The sequence below is a fragment of the Chiloscyllium punctatum genome, chromosome 45 (genome assembly GCF_047496795.1).
Source record: "Chiloscyllium punctatum isolate Juve2018m chromosome 45, sChiPun1.3, whole genome shotgun sequence".
Lineage (NCBI taxonomy): Eukaryota > Metazoa > Chordata > Chondrichthyes > Orectolobiformes > Hemiscylliidae > Chiloscyllium > Chiloscyllium punctatum.
The window spans coordinates 6,998,844-7,019,541 of NC_092783.1; the positions used below are offsets into that span (position 1 = coordinate 6,998,844).

General features: G+C 40.7%; 1 protein-coding gene across 1 annotated transcript in view; it reads left to right on the forward strand.

Moving 5' to 3' along the window:
- LOC140467140 (plakophilin-1-like) overlaps positions 1 to 20,132 on the forward strand; it is a 65,815-nt gene extending 45,683 nt beyond the window's left edge. The window contains exons 10-14 of the mRNA XM_072563210.1: positions 8,287 to 8,440; positions 9,398 to 9,584; positions 11,814 to 11,898; positions 14,075 to 14,199; positions 16,853 to 20,132. Coding sequence (XP_072419311.1) covers positions 8,287 to 8,440; positions 9,398 to 9,584; positions 11,814 to 11,898; positions 14,075 to 14,176 — 528 coding nt within the window. The 3' untranslated portion in view covers positions 14,177 to 14,199; positions 16,853 to 20,132. The remainder of the gene's footprint in view (positions 1 to 8,286; positions 8,441 to 9,397; positions 9,585 to 11,813; positions 11,899 to 14,074; positions 14,200 to 16,852) is intronic.
- The last annotated feature ends 566 nt before the right edge of the window (positions 20,133 to 20,698 follow it).

Here is a 20,698-nt window from a genome sequence, read left to right on the forward strand (position 1 = left end):
ATGGTGAAGATGAGGTGTTGGGGGTCGGGCACATCCAACATTATCATTTATTGTATCCGTTGCTCCCGATGCAGTCTCCTCTACACTGGGGAGACTGGACGCCTCCTAGCAGAGTGCTTTAGGGAACCTCTCTGGGACACCCGCACTAGTCAACCCCATCGTCCTGTGGCCCAACATTTTAACTCCCCTTCCCACTCGGCTGAGGACATGCAGGTCCTGGGCCGCCTCCACCGCTGCTCCCTCACCACCCGATGCCTGGAGGAAGAATGCCTCATCTTCTGCCTTGGAACACTTCAACCCCATGGCATCAATATGGATTTTACCAGTTTCCCCATTTCCCCTCCCCCAGCTCACCCCAGCTCCAACCTTCTAGCTCAGCACCATCCCCATGACCTGTACTACCTGCCTATCTTCCTTTCCACCTATCCACCCCACCCTCTTCACTAACCTATCACCTCCATCCCCACCCCCATTCACCTATTGTACTCTTTGCTACCTTCCCCCACCCTCGTCTCTGACCTATCACCTCTATCCCCATCCCCACCCCCATTCACCTACTGTACTCTATGCTACTTTCTCCCCACCCCCACCCTCCTCTCATTTATCTCTCCACTCTGCAGGCACACTGCCTCTATTCCTGATGAAGGGCTTTTGCCCGAAATGTCAATTTTCCTGCTCCTCGGAAGCTGCCTGACCTGCTGTCCTTTTCCAGCACCACTCTAATCTAGACTCTGGTTTCCAGCATCTGCATTCCTTGTTTTTACCTTTACCTCAACTTGTCCATGTTGACCAAGTTTCCCAAACTAAACTAGTCCCACCTGCTTGCATTTGGCCATATCCCTCTAAACGTTTCCTATTCATACACTATCCAAATATCTTAGAAATGTTGTAATTATACCTGCATCTGGCAGTTCAGGGGCAGTATGGTGGCTCAAAGGTTAGCACTGCTGTCTCTCAGTGCCTTGGACCCGGGTTCGATTTCAGCCTTGGGTGACTGTCTGTGTGGAGTTTACACATTCGCCCTGTGTCTGCGTGGGTTTTGTCCCGTTGCTCTGGTTTCCTCCCACAATCCAAAGATGTGCATGTCAGCTGAATTGGCCATGCTAAATTGCCCATAGTGTTTGGTGCACTTGTCAGGGGTAAATGTTGGGTAAGGGAATGGGTCTGGGTGGGTTACACTTCGGAGGGTTGGTGTGGACTTGTTGGACCAAATGACCTGTTTCCATACTGTGGAAAATCTAATCTAATCTAAAATTCATTCCACATATGAACCACGCTCTGTATGAAAAAGTTGCCCATTAGGTCCCTTATAACTGTCTCCTCTCTCTCCTTGAAAATGTGTCCCCTAGTTTTGAACTCTCCCACCTCCGAGAGAAGACCTTTGCTATTCACTTGATTAATGCACCTCATGATTTTATAAATGTCTACGAGGTCACCCTTCAACGTCCTACACTCCAGTGAAAAAGATTCCAGCCTATCCTTAGAACTCAAACCCTCCAGTCCCTGCAACATTCTGACAGATCTATTTTGAACCATTTCCAATTTAATCATCTCCTTCCAGCAGCAGGGTGACCAGAGTGCACACAGTTCTCCAGAAAAGGACTCCCCAACATCCCTTACATCACATGACATTCCAACTCTTATACTCAAGGGGCTGAGCAATGAAGGCAAGCATGTTAAACACCTTAACTATTTGTCTACCTGTAATGCCACTTTCAAAGAACTATATTCTTGAACCCCTAGTTCTCTCTATTCGACAACACTACCCAAGGCCCTACTATTAACAGTGTAAGTTCGCTTTACCAAAATGCAATATCTCGTATTTATCCAAATTAAACTCCATCTGCCACTCTTCAGCCCAGTGGCCCAATTGAGCAATGATCTCTTTGTAACCTTAGATAACCTTTTTCACTGTCGACTATACCATCAATTTTGGTGTCATCTGCAAACTTACTAACCATCCCTCCTACATTTCTATCCAAAGCAGTTATATAAATGACAAACAACAGTGGACTGTACACTGACCCCTGCAGAACACTGCTGGTCAAAGGCCTTCAGTCGAAAACAACGCTCCACCGCCAACTCATGTCTCCGACTATCAAGCCAGTTTTGTATCCAATTGGCAAACTCACTCTGAATCCCATGTGATCTGACTTTACTAATTACTGTTCCATATAGAACCTTGTCAAAGGCTTTGTTGAAGTCCATGTAAACAACATCTACCGTTCTGCCTTCAATTATTTTTGTTACAGCCTGAAAAACCTCAATCAAATTTGTGACACAAGATTTCCCACGCACAAAGCCATGCTAACCATCCCTAATCAGTCCTGCCTTTCCAAATGCATGTAAATCCTTCCTCCCGAATCCTCTCCCACAACGTAACCACCAATGACATCACGCTCATTGGTCTACAGGCTTCTCCTTTCAGCCTTTTTTACATAAAGGGTCAACATTAGCCACCCTCTGGTCCTCTGGCACCTCACCTGTGGCTGTAGGTAATACAAGTGTCTGCTAGTGGCCCTGCAATTTCATCCCTAACTTGATTACCTTTATGTTTTACTTCAAAGCCTCCAGCACCTCTTTTATAATATGAACTGTTTTCAAGACATTAATATTTATTTCCCCGAGTTCCCTAACATCCAGTTAAAACTGACCTGAAATATTTATTTAGCATCTCTCCCATCTGTGGTTTCACATATAGATGACCGCATTGATCTTTAAGGGGCCCTATTCTTTCTCTAGTTTTTTTTTATTTCAAAAATATACTTTATTCATAAATGATTTGATGGTCTGTACATTGGATCATGCCATACATATGTCCATATTTACAAACACAGATTCGACTTTATTCTTGTCCTTTACAATCCTGTGCATTTTTTCAATCTTGTATATATACATATATTTGGCTGGGGCATCAGCAGAGCCCAAAAAAACGTCTGTATGGGCCCCCTGTTCTTCTTTCGGCAGGCCGATCTTACACGGTGGTCTTTCCCCACCGCGCCTTGGCGGCAGCTGCCCCAAGCTTCAGCGCGTCCCTCAACACGTAGTCTTGGACCTTGGAATGTGCCAGTCTGCAACACTCGGTCGGGGTCAACTCCTTCAGCTGGAAGATCAACAGGTTTCGGACCGCCCAGAGAGCGTCCTTCACCGAGTTGATGATCCTCCAGGCGCAGTTAATGTTCGTCTCGGTGTGAGTCCCGGGGAACAGGCCGTAGAGCACGGAGTCCCGCGTCATGGCGCTGCTCGGGACGAACCTCGACAAGCACCACTGCATTCCTCTCCAGACTTCCTCTGCATAGGCACATTCCAGAAGGAGGTGTGTGACAGTCTCGTCCCCCCCGCAGCCACTTCGAGGGCAGCGTGCGGTGCGGCAGAGAGTCCGGGCGTGCATAAAGGATCTCACGGGCAGAGCCCTTCTCACCACCAGCCAAGCCACGTCTTGGTGCTTGTTGGAAAGTTCTGGCGATGAGGCATTCTGCCAAATGGCTTTGACAGTCTGCTCAGGGAACCACTCGACAGGATCCGCCCTCTCCTTTTCCCGAAGGGTCTCAAGGACGCTACGTGCTGACCACTTCCTGATGGACTTGTGGTCAAAGGTGTTTTTCCTCATAAATTTCTCCACGAAGGACAGGTGATACGGAACGGTCCAACTACTCGGAGCGTTCCGCGGCAGCGAGGCCAGGCCCATCCTTCGCAACACCGGGGACAGGTAGAACCTCAGTACGTAGTGACACTTGGTGTTTGCATACCGGGGATCCACGCACAGCTTGATGCAGCCACACACAAAGGTGGCCATCAGGGTGAGGGTGGCATTGGGCGTGTTTTTTCCCCCATTGCACCGGTCTTTGTACATAGAGTCTCTTCGGACCCGGTCCATCTTTGATCTCCAAATGAATTGGAAGATGGCCCGGGTGACTGCGGCGGCACAGGTCCTGGGGATAGGCCAGACCTGTGCCACATACAGCAATACTGAGAGGACCTCACACCTGATGACCAGGTTTTTTCCCGCGATGGAGAGCGACCGTTGCCCCCATCTGCCTAGTTTCTGTCTCATCTTCCTGATCCGCTCCTCCCAGGTCTTGGCGCACGCCCCAGCCCCCCCGAACCAAATACCCAGCACCTTCAGGTGGTCAGTCCTGACGGTGAAGGGGATAGAGGATTGATCGGCCCAGTTCCCGAAGAGCATGGCCTCGCTCTTGCCTCGGTTTACCTTGGCCCCCGAGGCCCGTTCGAACTGGTCGCAGATGCACACGAGTCTGTGCACGGACAGCGGATCCGAGCAGAAAACAGCGACGTCATCCATGTACAGGGAGGCCTTAACCTGCAGGCCCCCGCTGCCAGGAATAGTCACCCCCCTCAGGCTCGCATCCTTCCTGATGGATTCGGCAAATGGCTCTATGCAACACACAAACAAGGCGGGTGAGAGGGGGCATCCCTGCCTGACTCCAGATCTTACAGGGAAGCTATCTGATTCCCACCCATTGATTGAGACTGCACTGACAATGTTGGTGTAGAGCAGTCTGATCCAATTTCCGATTCCCTCCCCAAAGCCCATTTTGGAGAGGACATCCCTCATATATGTATGCGATATCCTGTCAAAGGCTTTCTCCTGGTCCAGGCTGATGAGGCAGGTGTCCACCCCCCTGTCCTGCACGTAGGCGATCGTATCCCTGAGGAGTGCGAGACTCTCAGAGATCTTCCTGCCCGGTACAGCACAGGTTTGGTCCGGGTGGATCACCGATCCCAGAGCAGACCTGACCCTTTCTCTAGTTGCTCTTTTGCTCTTCATGTACTTGTAGAATCTCTTTGGATTATACTTAAGCTCATCTGCTGAGGCAAACCCATCTCCCCTTTTTGTCGTCCTGATTTCCCTCATGAGAATGGCTCTACACCCCTTATACTCCTGATCACAGTTGTCTATACCATATGTCTCCTTTTTATTCCTGACCAAAACCTCAATATTTTTATTTAGCGATTGTTCCCAATTCTTACCAGCCTTACTCTTCACTCGAACAGGAACATACTGTCTCAGAACTCTGTTATCTCAGTTTTGATAGCCTCCCATTTGCCAGTCATTCACTTACCTGTGAACAGTCAACTCTATTCAGTTTTTGAAAGTTACTGTATCGTATCCTCAAAATTTGCCTTACTTCAATTAAAATTTTAATTTCTGCATAAGGCCTATTCTTTTCCATAACAATTTTAAAACTAATAGAATTATGATCACTGGTCCCAAAGTGCTCCCCACTAATACTTCTATCACTTGCCCTGCCTTATTCCCCCAAGAGAAGGTCAAGTTTTGCTCCTTCTCAAGTAGGTACATTTACATATTTTTGATAAAGGAAAATTTGTTGAACTTATTTAACAAATTGCTCACCAACATTCATCCAGTTTGCCTCCTGGCCACTAAACCTTGGTCCAAGTTCTTTGCACCTTGATAGTAATCCACTGATACCCTTCCTTCCAAGCCTCTTCCCTCCAGAAATTTTAATGTTTCCAAAAAACAATCACTTGACAATATTATAGTTCCACATTCCCTCAGCCATCATAGTCCTAGGACAGTTCTCCATACCACCAATACACGTAACTCACTGTAAAACTTTTACAATGCCTTACCTCATCCTCTCCTCATAGACCTCACCAGACTTTGATGCCCAACAATTCTCTTCTCTTTCATCCCAGCAGTTATGTCATAAGTATTTGTCACTAATCTCTGAAATCCTGGTTAAATCATTTGACCTCATCTTTAAAATGCCAATTTTCCATTTCAGTAGCAACTTTATCAAAGCAAAATATTCCAAGACCCTTTACAGTATTGGACAAAATTTAACCCAGAGCCATTAGGACAGATAGCCAAAACTTTGTTAAAGAAGATGACTGCATGATGTGTCTCTGAAGGATGAAGGGGGTTTGTAGATGAAATTCAAGAATTTAGAATCTTAGCTTCTCAGGGCATCCTCATCCACTGCACGAGAATCACAGCTAGAAAACAGGCCAGAATTGGAAGGGTCCTGAGCTGTTGGGGCTATGCAGCTAGAGGTGTTTACAGACACAATGAAGTGGTCAGTCTGTTTGAGGGTTTTAGATTACTTAGTGTGGAAACAGGCCCAACAAGTCCACACTGACGCACAACCCACCCAGACCCATTCCCCTACATTTATCCCTTCACCTAATATTATGGGCAATTTAGCATGGCCAATTCACCTAACCTGCACATTTTTGGACTGTGGGAGGAAACCCACGCAGACACGGGGCGAATGTGCAAACTCCACACGGACAGTTGCCTGAGGCGGGAATTGAACCCGGGTTTCTGGCGCTGTGAGGCAGCAGTGCTAACCACTGTGCCACCATGCTAACAAGAATGGAGTAAGACTATTTCTTCCAGAAAAGGAATACAGTACAAGGAGACCCAATCTTGAATTGGAGCTAAGTTATTTAGGGTGATGTCAGGAAGCATTTCTGGAAACAAAGTAGTATTAGACGAATTAATAGGGCTAAACATAGATAAAGCCCTTGGCCTGATGGATGGAATTGTAGGATCATAAAAGGTAGAGCTACATAGATAGTGGATACATTGGTTGAAATTTGCCAAATATCTTTGGATTGTGGAGAAGTACCAGAGTATTTGGAAAACTGGCAATATGATACCCCCATTCAAAAAGGGAGCAAAGCAAAAGTAGGTAACTATAGGCCAATTAGTTTAACATCTATTGTTGGGAATCAATTATTAAGGTAGTAATAGCTATGCATTTGGAAAATCATTAATCTAATCAAGCAGAGTCAGCCTGGCTTCATGAAAGGGAAATCACATTTGACTAATTTATTCTAATTTTTTTTGAGAAAGTCTCAACCAGAGTGATAGAGGGAAACAGGTAGATGTGATGTATTTGAACTTCCAAAAGGCATTCAGTAAGCTACCTCTCAAAAGGCTATGTCATAAAGTATGTTGGAGGGAGTATATTGACATAGATTAAGAATTGGCTGATGAACAAGACACAGCAAGTGGGGATAAGGGTTTTTTCAGCTTATTGGTTTCTACAGGAGTCAGTGCTGGGACTGAATCTGTTTACAATAGATATTAATGAGTTGGAGGAATGACACAAATGTTGCGTGTATGACAACTCAAAATTAGTAGAAAGGCAAGTTGCAAGAGGGATACAGATAACTTACAGAGTGATATTTGTATGCTAAGTGAGTGGCCAAGAAGTTGGTAAATGGAATAAAGTGTGGGAAAATGTGAAAGTAATCATTTTGGAAAGGAGAACGAAAGAACGGTGTTATTTAAATGGCGAAAAACTGCAGAAAGCTGTAGCACAAAAGGATTTGGGGGGATCTTGTATGTGAAACATAGAAAGTAGCACACAGGTGCAGCAGGTAATCAGCAAGTCCAACAGAATGTTGGCCCTATTTCAAGGGGATTGGAGTATAAGAGTAGGGAAGTCTCACTGCAACTGCACAAGGTGCTGGTGAGATCACATCTGAAGTACTGCAACAAGCTTTGATCCCCTTATTTTAAAAAGAAGTAGTATTATTTCACTGGAGGCAGTTCAGTCAAGGTTCACTCGGAGGGATTGTTCTATAAGCAAAGGCTAAACAGTTTGGAACTTGACTCATTAAAGATTAGGAGAATGAGAGTCTGATCACATTGAAACACATACGTTCCTTAGGGGCTTGACAGAGTAAAAGCTGAGAGAATGTTTCCCCTGATGGGAGAGTCTGTGACCCAAGGGCATAGTCCCAGGTGAAAGGGTGTTTTTTTAATACTGAGGTGAGGATGAATTTCTTCTCTCAAAGTTGAGAATCTCAGAGCTCCTTGCTACAAGGAGTTGTAGGGGTAGAGTTCTTGTGTCTATTTAAGGCTGGGATAGAGAGATGGATTCTTGATCTTTTAGGAAACGAAGGGTTATGTAGAAAACGCAGGAAAGTGAATGTGAGGAACATCAGATCAGTCATGATTCTATTGAATGTTAAGGCAAGCATGAGGGGTTGAATGGCCTCCTGTTCCTACATCTTATGGACTTATCTGATCTGGGTACCCTTTCTATGGAAACTGAAGTAATCCCGTGCAAAATGAGGCTTTGTCAATTAGTCAAATTATTACACACAAAAATGAAAATTGTACTTTCTGTATGATATGATGCAGATTTCCTATTTTAATATCAATTTTTAAAGCTTACTATTAATGTTCATCTAAATTATCAGCAAAGCAGCATGTGTTGAGTGGAAATATTCACATTATTTGTATAGTTTTGGAAATATTTAATTGCTTTTGGTTTTCTTTTCAAGTCATCATACCTGATGAGTTCAAACATAGTGAACAAGGAAAGGGCACTCCCTCGGATCGCAAACCTTCTCCAGTCGAGCAACCCAGACATACAGAAAACTGCAGTTTCATTGTTGAACAACATGTCAAGGCACAATAGTCTTCAACCAGATTTGGGTGAGGCATCTGTTTTTAGTCCTCTCACAAAGCATGTGCCAACCAAGACTGACATTGCTCGGCATTGTTCAGCCAGAGCTGATACCAGCCAATCTTACCTATTTCCATAAGTGACTTTATGAAAAATCTCTTTACATGAGATGGTTACTCTACATTGTAATACCAGAATTGGTTAACAAGGTGGTAGCAAAAGCATGACCATTTTCAAAAGAGGGAATCTAACCATCGCTCCTTGACATTTAGTGACATTACCACCACCTAAACCCCTGCTGTCAATAAAATGAAAGTTTGGAACAACCTCCCACAAAGACTGTGGATGCGTATTCATTGAAACTTTCAAGGTAGTAGTAGATAGAGTTTTCTAATGTAAGGTTTTGCAGAATCTGGGTGAACAGTGCGTAAGTAAGATTGAGGTATACATCAAACCTTGAAATTGTTAAATTTTGGAACAGAGATGAGGGGCTGAGAATGATCCAGTGTTCTGTAGAAGAGTCTTTTTAATTCCATCAGTTTTTCTCTGGGGCTTCCACTAAAGCTTTCTACAAAGGTTACAGCAGAAGAGTGGAGAACTTTGCAAAATGTCTAAACCAGTTACCATTTCTAGTTCATAAACCTTGAGTGACACCATGGGGATATTAGCAAATGATCACTTGACCCAGCTACTGTACAGTTAAAATGTGATCTAACAGGTCAACTGTCTGTCAGAATAATTATAAAAAGGAATGCTTCACAAGCATAGCATTTAGATTCTAATTGTTTGCACACCATGGTTTAATACTGTTCTTGAGCAATATGCTCGTTATGTCCATGTGAAATGTACTCAACTATAAAACACAGGGTGGTATTGGATACAGGAATAAAATAGGGAGAACATGACAGAGTTGGTCGAGCCAAAGTTGAGATTTTAATAGTGTATAAAGATGTGAGTAATTAACCAATTTTCAAACTTTCTCTCAGCATCTCAGACATTGCCAGAGCTAGCACGACTTCTTCCTGGAGGAGGTAATAGCTCCAAGACTTCGGATGACACCATTGCTTCCGCCTGTAATATTATGCGAAATCTGGTGCCCAATAATACTGCCATAGCAAAAACAGTACTACAGGGTTCGATGTTGAATAATCTTATGAGCCTCAGTAAATCCAGGTATATTATCATAAGTACTTTACCTATTATAGCAACTAAACTGCTTTTTAAGTCCTCCTTTGAACTATTGTGATTTGAATATGGCAGTATGTCAATTATAGGGTTAATGCTTTGATGCTTCTCAGTCTCTTTACTTTTTGGTTGTGTTTTTCACAACATAATTTTGTGAACCCTGAAACCGACGTTAATTGAAAACTTTATTTTGCCAACAAAATTGATTTTAAGTTTGTTTTGAATAATGGATTAATATTGCTGTGATGAATGAGGCCATTGTTCCTTATAATACTGTGTTGGTGTTTATTTTCCTCCCTATTTGATCCATCATCTTTCTTGTTTTGCTATTTTCTTTTCATCTCTGTTTCAAAAGAAAGATGCAAAAGACTGTATTAATAAGCAAGAAAGGCTGTTCCAGTTTGGAGCTGATTGGGTATCATGACCCAGTGTCTTACCTGTTGTGAGTTGATGTTACAACACAACTCCTAACACTAAATGCAATTTTCCATCCCTTGAACCAAATAACTTATAACTGCACAACTTAAGGCAATGGCAAATCATATTTCTTCCGATTTAAATAATGAAACTTGTATTCATTCAGAAATATGAAGGAGTGGTTACTTCCAGAGTTGAATTCTGCAGGAAAGATTGTCACGTGGACTTGCTGCGTGGCAGATTCCCCAACCCAGCTCTGTGGCTGCAAACATGCAATGTTCATTTTCACAGCCACTCAGTGGAGGGTCTCCCTTCCTCAGTGGCAGTCCAGCAGTTGTGGCCAGTTTTATTATTACCTTTTCCAAGAAAGCTTCAGAGAGCACTTGTATCTTGATGCCCTCTGTATTTGCTCTATCCTGTCTGCATTAGCAACTCCCAGCTGGGCTTTTGAGCCTGCTATTATGCCTTTGTTGGAGGGCCTTCTATTGGCCCTCTAACACCAGTAGTTTTCCCATTATTCTTGATGTGATGATAACATAGGATGAATAGCTGTGAATCAATTCCATGTCAGAACTCTGACCACAAAATGCAAATTCAGACAAAATGCTTTGTGCTAAATATATGCATTTTCTTTCTGCTTTGTTTTCACTGAGGGACTGTGTCTCTTAGTGTTTTTGTTCTGGAATCAGTGAGCATTTCATACACCATTGTTGAACCCTAAAATGATATCTAATCAAAAATTCAGTTGCAAGGAATTTATTAAACAATTTTCCACATTGGCTATCTTACCTTGGACCTAAAGGCTGTGATTAGTTAATTCCTGCTTCTCTGGGTTTTTGAACCACTTCCAAGGTTATGGTAGTCAAGCAGGGGATCCTCTTTCCTAAGAAAATTACATGCACCTTTCAGTCTAGCCAGTCTCCACATGATGCCCCAATTTTGCCAAGGTTAAATTCCACTAAAATTTCAGTGCAACCCTGTTTATACAGATACACAATCCTTTATCCGAAACCTTTGGGACCAGCTGGTTTTCGGAATTCAAATATTTTCAGGATTTGGAATAAGTGACAGTTTAATGGTGAAATTTTAAAAATCTCACCAAACAGCAGACTCACATCTGAGTACTATGAGCGCTGAGAGAGAATTGATGCCTGCCAGTGCTAGGCCACACCCCCACGTCACTCAAATGTGACGTGGGTCGAGTGGGTGTGGAGTTGGGTTAGCTGTTTACACGTCAAGCAACCTTGTTATGGACAAAAAAAAACTTCATAACACAAACTTCAGATCTTGGAGCTTTTTGGATTTCAGGATTTTGGATAAAGGATTGTGTACCTGTAATGGCTCCTATCAATCAGTGCAATTGGGCAGTGTAGTCACTTTGTCTTGTGAAGAAACAAGTTCATTCTCCGGCAGCACGACAGAGTGATTACCAAGATTTGAATCATTCTTCAATTGATGGATTTAATACTCTTGATCGTATTTTTAAATTGGCTTCAAATAACTATTTCATCAATGTTTTGAGACATAAGATTGTGACCAGCACTCAATTAAAGCTTGCCGCTGTCATTGAGATGTGGCCAGTTTTGTGGGGGGAATACTTTACATGAATAAACTTTTAAACCAGACAATGTAAAATCCTGAGCTTTAGTGATCATTTATTTACTTCTTTCTGGAATAAACTGGTATCTGATCAAACATCACGAGAAACTCCACACCAATATATCAGTGTGATGTGTTGATCAGAATTACTTATATCTAAATTGCATTGTATTTGTAAGCTTTATTGCTTCATTTTTATAGTGCCTACCCTTCAGCTGGTAAAGCTGCCTGTCTCTTCCTCTATGAAATGTGGGCACAGAAAGACTTGCAGAACTTCTTCAAAAGGGTATGTACAAAGTGTTTGGATATTGCTTGAAATATATTGAATGGATTTTTTTTTGTCCATGAAGATTTAATATGTGAAAAATTGTTTTATGTATCCATCAGCATGCAAATGCATGGTGGATTTGATAGGTGTTCCAGTCTTGAAACCAAAAAGTGGTGGATTTTCCTTATTGTTGCTTTTTCTGCAGATGTGAGTTTAACTGACAAGGTATTCATTATGTATGCATGATGCAGAGGGACCTGGATGTCCTTGTGCATGAATTGCAGAAGGTTGGCCTGCAGGTACAACAGATAATTAGGAAGACAATGGAATTTTGTCCTTCATTGCTAAAGGGATTGAGTTTAAAGCAGGAAGGTTATGTTGCAGCTGTACAAAGTGCTGGTGAGGCCACAGCTGGAGTACTGCATGCAGTTTTAGTTTCCTTACTTGAGAAAGGATGTACTGGCACTAGAGGGGGTGCAGAGGAGGTTCACAAGGTTGATTCCAGAGTTGTGGCAGTTGGCTTTTGAGGAGGGACTGAGTAGACTGGGATTATATTTGTTGGAACTTAGAAAAATGAGGGGGGTATCTTTTAGAAACATAAAAAATTATGAAGAGATTAGCTAAGATCGATGTAGAGAGGGTGTTTCCACTGGCAGGTGAAGCTAGGACAAGAGGGCATGGATTAGGGAAAGCTGATTTAGGACTGAATTGAGAAGGAACTTCTTCACCCAGAGGGTTTTTAATCTGTGGAATTCCCTGCCCGGTGAAGGAGTTAGTGCTACTTCAGTAAATGTTTTTAAAGCTATGATAGGTTTTTTTTAACAAGGAAGGAATTAAGGGACATGGTGAGAGCCGGGATAAATAGAGCTGAGTCCACAAAAAGATCGGCCATGACCTTATTGAATGGCAGGTCAGGTGCGTAGGGCCAGATGGCCTACTCCTGCTCCTCGATCCTAATTTCTGATATTCTATTACAATTCATATCTGAGAATATAACAGTGGCCTGGCCTCTTGAATCAGTCCAGTCAAAGTGCAGAGGTTCCTACAATGCTGTTTGATAGTTCAAGGATTTTGACTCAATGAAGCTGAAGCTATATATGCCCAAATCAAGATGCTATGCTGACCTGGAGGGAACATTTTACATAATGCTGTTTCTAAGCACATGTTTGCCCTTCTTTTAATTGGTGGATGTTGAGAGTTCTGACGATGTGTTAAGACTGAGAGTGCTGAATTTTTGTTAGGTAAGGATAATGAGAAATATTAGAATAAAGGGAGATTAATAGAGTTAAGCTTTTGAACAGCTGTGGTGGTGGGACAGACATGAGTCTGAATAGCAAGTATCTGTTCCCCTGTTTCACTGCTGTCAAAGTAACCTGGATAAGTTTTCAAAAGTGCATTCTGCTGATAGTATATGCTATAACTATTGTGTGCCAGTGATGAAGGCAAGTGTCACTCTCAGATAGTGGGCTGATCAGAGGGACTGTTCTGATCTGAGTGTTTCCTGAGCACTGTTATAATTCCACGCATGCAAGCAAGTCGTGAATTTTACACCCCTGACTTGTGTAGGTAATGGAGTTGTTTTGGAGAGCCAGAGTTAAGCTGTTTTCTGCTTGAATTTGAAAACTAATAATGTGGAGGCTTAATTAATGAAGGATGTTTTGAAAGAATAACAATAAATGACCTCCCATGAGACTGCATTTTCACATAAAAGAAATAAGACATTGGGTACCACATTAACAACTTAAGCATCAGATCAAAAATTTTAAAATGCTGTGTGTAGTGATTGTAATGAGGTCAGCAATGTGGACCTCATAGAATATGAGTTCCCTGATTGGGGCTGTTAATCTAGTCCAATCAGGGAGTCTGGCTTACAGATATAAACAGGAGTGTCTGACACTCTGAGAGCTGGCTTTGAGGGAGCTGAACCACTCTCAAGGCCTTTCCACATACTAATAAAGGATGATTTGTTGATGGGATACCCGACTCTGTGGAGTCATTTCACTGTACCCCTGTATTGTGAACTGAGCCATGTATGGTCTAAATGCTGTGCTAATGGATGAATGGTTTTGTTTTGTAACAGCATTTAAATTTTTCTTTATCTAACACATCAAAATGTTTTGTTACAACGTATTTATTTCTCCCCACTGTTAAACAAAATGCACTGAAATGACTGTACACTTTTGCGTTTTAACAGGAAGGTTTTAGCAAGAAGGACTTTGTAAATCACCTGACATCAGCCGCTGTCAAATTAGCTCAACAGAATGCGGGGAGGATCCCAAGCAAAAAATTCCTTTAACTGAAATGTTTAGTACTGTCAAGGTAACTGAAGAAATAATTCTTTAAGTATTGTGATGTTAAATTAGAGTGTGATTTGATACAGATGTAGGTTTAAAATGCCAAATTTTGATGAAGCACATTTTCTGAAGTCTTTTTTTGTCAGAGCCTGACTGCCTTGATCTGTTATTGAGGTAAAGTTGTGACTTTCATTCTTAATTGGCCTGAAATCCATTGAATTCATATTATTCACAAGTTTAAGAAGAAGCTCCTGTCGACTATCTGCATGTAGCAGGGAGTTGCAGTGACTTCCCACATTAGATCACTGTTAAAATAGCATTCAAAAAGACCAGTGTTACAGCTTATCCTGGAAACATATTTAATAGCACCTTCTCAGTTAGTGGCACAAAACAGTTTTCTATGGAGCATCCTATTTCCTGAGTCTTGGATCCTCAGGTGACCCTCCAGTATCTGCAGTCCTCATTTTCTCACAGTTGAGAATTGAGCCTAGGTCTCCTCTTTCAGAGGTTGAATCATGACTGCTAGAAGACCTTCCCTTGTTCTTCTAAACTTCAGTGAAAACAGGAACAGCCCTATTGAATTATTCCTTCCAGCCAACCTTCTCATTCTAGATATCACTCAAAAATGTCCTGTGAACCACCTCCAACACACTTGGATCCTTCCTTAAATAAGGAGACTGTAGCTGCTCTCAGTGTTTGAAATATAGCTTCAGTAATGCTGTGTGTAACTGAAGTACAGGATCCTCACTTCTTTGTTCAATTCCTTTCATAATAAAGGATAACATATTAGCTTTCCTATTTACTTGCTGTTGCTGCCTACTAACTTGTTGTGGTTCTTATACAAAATCACTTTAGACCTAAGAATTCTGCAGTCATTGCCGTGACTGTTGCAAATGATCACTGTTTCAAATATGGTGTTAGCTATTTAACATGACGAGGTAATGGTAGGGACCTGGGGAGTGTTGCCGAACAAAGAAACCCTGGAGTGCAGGTTCATAGTTTCTTGAAAGTCGAGTCGCAGGTTAACAGGATAGTGAATATTGAATACAGGAATTGGGAGGTTATGTTGCAGCTATACAGGAGACTGGTGAGGCCACTTTCAGAGTACTATGTACAATTCTGGTCACCCTTCTTTTGGAAGGATACTGGTAAACTTGAAAAGATTTACAAGGATGTTGCTGGGACTGGAGGGATTGAGCTATAGGGTGAGGCTGAATATGCTCGAGCTTTTTTCCCCTGGAGTGTCGAATGTTGAGTGGTGACCTTGTAGCGGTTTATAAAATCATGAGGAGCGTGAACAGGGTGAATAGGCAAGGTCTTTTTTATCGCAGGGTAGTGGAGTCCAAAACTAGAGGACATAGGTTTAAGGTGAGAGGGAAAAGATATAAAAAGGACCTGAGGGGCAACATTTTCACAAAGAGGGTGGTGCATGGTTGGAAAAAATTTCCGGAGGAAGTTCTGCAGGCTGGTACAACTACAACATTTAAATGGCACCCTGATGGGTCTATGAATAGTAAAAGTTTGGAGGGATATGGGTCAAATGCTGGCAAATGGGACTAGATTAATCCAGTCAACACTGACAGGTTGGACTGAAGGGTTTGTCTCCATGCTGCGTGACTCTGATTCTAGATGCTCTTTGAAAGTCTTCCTGAAAACGATCATGAAAACAGAGTGCTTGAATATTTTTAAGGCAGAGGTCAATAAATTTTTAGTTAACAAGAGGTGAAAGAGTTATCACAAGTAGATGTGATTGTGGATATGAGGTTGCAATCAGATTAGACATACTCTTATTATAAGACTAAGTAAGCTCATTGGTAAAATGAGGAAGAGGTAGCTGTGTCTTTGTATAGTTATAAAAGTCAATTGTGTATAAAAGATGTTAAAGTACAAAGATCTTCCTTAATGAACTATTTAATGAGTAAATAAGCATTCAGTATACAACCAAGAAAGTGCTACACTTTCAACTCATTTGTTTAGAAAAAGCATGTGTCTTCTCAAAGAGTTCCTCTTGGTGTTCCTCTCCAAGAATATTCTGAAATCGATAATCAAAGTCCAAGTTTATAATATTTAGAACAGGCTTTGAACAGGTTATTGTCAATAATCTCATCTCACCATCATGTGTTTTATTACCTAAAGGATAATAAGTACCAAACCTAATTTTCCAATCCCTGGTAAGAGAATCCTGTACAATAGAAAATACAACAAATTCCTCCTTTTTTTTTGTATTGCTCCATGAAATGCCTGGCCAGATTAGCTCTCAAAAGTTAGCAACCTAATTAAATTATGATGTTTACATATGAAGTCTTTTTTATAAAATGGAAACCTTATTCTAAAGTAGAAATGCACTAAATTATTTTGCTCACACGTTTTGTAAATTAATGATGGCCTTTTACATATTCCTTGGGGAATATATTTTGGATATTATGGAATATTTTTAAGATATGTTTCCTCTCAATTTGATTTATTTGAGTTTCTTGAAATACATCTACCTTTCATAACTCCATTAACATTTAAAATTGGAATGACTGTAACGATGCTGCAATCTACCAAGAACCTTCCTGAATATATCAATTTGCAACACATTTTCATGTGAATTATATCTGCAAGTATTCCTAAGTTACATGTTGTTAAGATCAGATCTGATCACTGTAAATTTAAAAATTCACTTTATTTTCCAGGTGGATTCTCTTTTGGTGACTAAAGATCATTTCAATGGAACTCCTATGATGCTGAATTTATGGAGAAAATGTGCATGTTAAGCCACAAGTGAATCTTGTGCTTTGGGAGTGGGGAGGGGTAAAGTAAAATGGTCGCAATTTTTGTCTTTGCTTTAACTCGCAAAATTGAATATCGCAAGCTTACAGTTCACAATGTACATTCATACATCAGTGTGACAAAATTTTCATCAGGCAACAAGCCTTGCCACAAAATTTCAAGACTGCAGTTTTGTGCACGCTCAACACACACAAACATACATAAATGAATTTTTGTCTCTCTCAACATCCATACATATACACAAACCTACATATACATACATACATACATACATACATTCAACTAAGTAATTAACTGCTGGGCTGGGATTGGGTCCTCCACAGCCTTTGTCCAGTGGAGGTCCCCAAATAGACTCCACCCCATGTTGCCCATTGCTAAGTACCTGCTGTCTGTTTTTAGGGACTGCATGTAGTGCCAGCACTTTACCATTTCTGTGGCAGGCTGATCTGAGTTGGGACTTCCAGTTGGAGGAGTCGTTTATTTCAAGCCAGTTAACAGTCTAACGTGCTGTAAAATGGCTGTGTGGTGAGCTGACCAAATGAAAGAAGGCTTGCCCTGATTTTTTTTGTTTAAGCCGTAAAATTCTGGCAAATGTGCTGATTAGTCGGGTTTAAATTAATGGTAACAGCAAAGTGGTTGATAGATTGTTGCACCATGACTTTGGGTACACTGGCTACCTGTTAGAAAGTTCTATGTAAAATAGCATCAGATAATTTTGTTACTTTATTTCAGTAGGAATAACTTAACTTAGCTGTTTAGCAGATGACACTTCAGATCTCCAATCCTTTCAATAAATGCATAAGCATTTTTGTATTCTTCTGATGCCACCATCTTGTTATTCCAATATTTGCCTCTGCAAACATTAATTAAGAATGTTAGAATAACAAATACACATTGAGAAGACAAATACATTACAGCCTTGATTTGTTATGAACAGATCTAATTGCAATAGAAAGACAAAGTAAAAATGTTCACTGTTTCATTGAATCTTTTTGATTTGTGATTTACACTCTAAGCATATATGTCATGTGTGTTCTGCTGCTTACACATGTTCCTTGTTTATGAATGTACATTATCACACTCTCTTTGATCTCTTCCGAAGAAAGTAATAGTTAAATTCTGCTTAAAATGCCATTGTTAAATAGGAATTTATAACTATTTGACCTGTTATTTGCCTCATATGTCCATAACCTTTTTGGTTCATTGGGATTGCTGTGTAAACGCATCTCACAAAACAAGTTCAGTAATAAATCAAACTTAACAAATATTAAAAACAATTTCACAGTAAATTAATCTTCTAATACCTGAGTTTAAACAGGATCAAACGTAAACAACCATACAATGGGTTCTATTGGCATCTTTACCTTCTGATTTGATCTCTGAAGCAGTCAGCAATGTTGGATTTCTTTCTGATAGTTTCCAAATTTACTGGCAGTGTACGACCACAGCAAAACAAAACATTGATATTGTCTATTACCCTTTCAAAATCATTCATTCTGATTTTATTCAGAGTATTAAAAAAACTAACGATACTTCTGATTAAATACCCCTACGTCATTTTCAACGTTGCATGAAAGTAGTTTGTTAATCTAGCTTAAATATTGCATATCTAATCTTTCAAGCTATTACTACTTAAATTCATTAGTGAATGTGCATTCCAAATTTATCACCACCCCTTTAAATGAATACACTTCCAATATGACTTACCCAGATTGTGTCAACAGGCACAGACTCTGATGAGGAGTCATATGGACTCAAACGATCAGCTTGTTGTCTCTCCATGGATGTTGCCTGCCCCACTGTGATCTCCTGCATTTACTATTTTTAGTACAGATTTTATACAAGATGTTTTAGGACCAGAGAAAAGTATTTTACATTAGCTTATTTGATAGATTTCTCTTCTGACAAAACATATGTAAAATAATTAGCATAATCAGACATTCTGCTTGGTTTTAATATTAAAGACATATTTTCTTGAATATTAAAGAGTGTTGCAATGCACACAATCCTGCTGTACATGATATATTTTCTTTTACCAATCATATGGTTTGAGATATTTACAAAGTTTGTATATGAACTGCATTGAATTTTTTTATGGTTATGGACGCTTGGGGATTCTCTCTTTGTTGTTCCTGCATTTGCATCTTGCTGAATGTCAGTTTTTTTTTAAATAGGGGAAACTAAAATCAGACTTTGGAGTTGCAATTTAGCAGTCAGTTCAAAGCCTGCTAGCTTGTACCATGTAGAATATTTACAAACTAAAATTAAGCGTGAGTGTTATTGCCATTGATGCTAATTTGTATTGGACCTGATACTTGAACTTCTTTATCAAGACAAAACTATGTGGAGACATACCAGTAGTTTGTCAAACTCAGTGCAATTAGTTAATTGAAAGCATTTGTCTCAGAACCAGTGAAGCGTGATTTATTATCCACTATTAGCATGTAGAATATGTGTTCCCATCAGAGGATGATTTGGAAAGATATGTTGCAAAGCTTGTCATTTATTGAAATTTTGACCAGGATGCTCTGTCAATTGGTATCAAATAGTTTCCTTGTTCAACTAGGGGCAGTAGGCTGGATGTGGAAACCAGTCAATGTGAGACTTCTGAGGAGCACCTGGCTACACCTGGCAGCTCAACGTGTTGCTACGTCTCCTTCCCATCGTGTGGAAGCTGCAGGACAACTGGTAATTAAGAAAATAGAAGCAGAGAGAAAGGGTGGAAGTGGTGGAAGCCAGTTCACTGAATTTACAAGGGTGCAACAACATCATCTTGCACTTATTTAGCATCGTTAATATAGAAAGATTTCCAAAATGTTTTGTATAGATATAATCAAATTTTTTTAAAAAACACAATGGATGTTGAGCTAAAGAAAACATATTAGGAAGTGTGAAAGAGTCGGATTTTGACAAGAGTTTTTAAAAAAGCCAAAGCAGGTGGCACCACAGGGATTTGAGGGAAAACGTCCAGGGGTGGTGCTTAGGGTCTAACATGCAGGCCTTCAGTACGTCTAACATAAGGCAGTCTGTGCTGATATCGTCAAAATGCGATATATTAAGTCTTTTGTTTTATCTAAGATTGTATAACGACAACATTTAAAAATTCTGTACAGTTAAATACCTTATTTCAGATGTTGCAGGAAATACATTAAGTTCTTTCTGAATAAAGAAAAATTAAATGAAGGTATGTCACAAATTTGTTGACTTTATTCATTTGAAGTTTTTTTTTAATGTGTATCTGTGTATAGTGTGAGAGATATGACGAGACAGTCTGGTGAAGCAGTATTATAGGATCTGTTCAAACTGATGTGGTTACGTTCCATCTGGATTCCATCTTCACTTCAATCTAGCACTAAGAAAGAATTGTGAAATAAAAAAGTTCATGTGAATGTCATCATTATCTAGCTAACATGCTGATGGTAATAGCCATGGCCTGTTTTGAGTGCCAGATTTCATAATGTACAGCCAGTGAGTTGTAAATTCTATATTGGACTGTCCCCCATAAGTTCAACAGGCACAGCATCTGCAAACAGCATGCACCAAAGTGTCGCTAATCCCACAATGGTGTTTGAATAATGTCCATGTGGGATAGAATGGTTCTAGTACAGAAAGTGACCATTCTGAAGGAACAATCAGTGCGACTCTTCACCATTTGCCAGTTGTCTTGCATATTTTTTTGAATACAAAGTCATTGTATCAAATCTCCCTTTAGCCTCACTCTTTTCGAAGGAGAACAGTCCAAAACACTC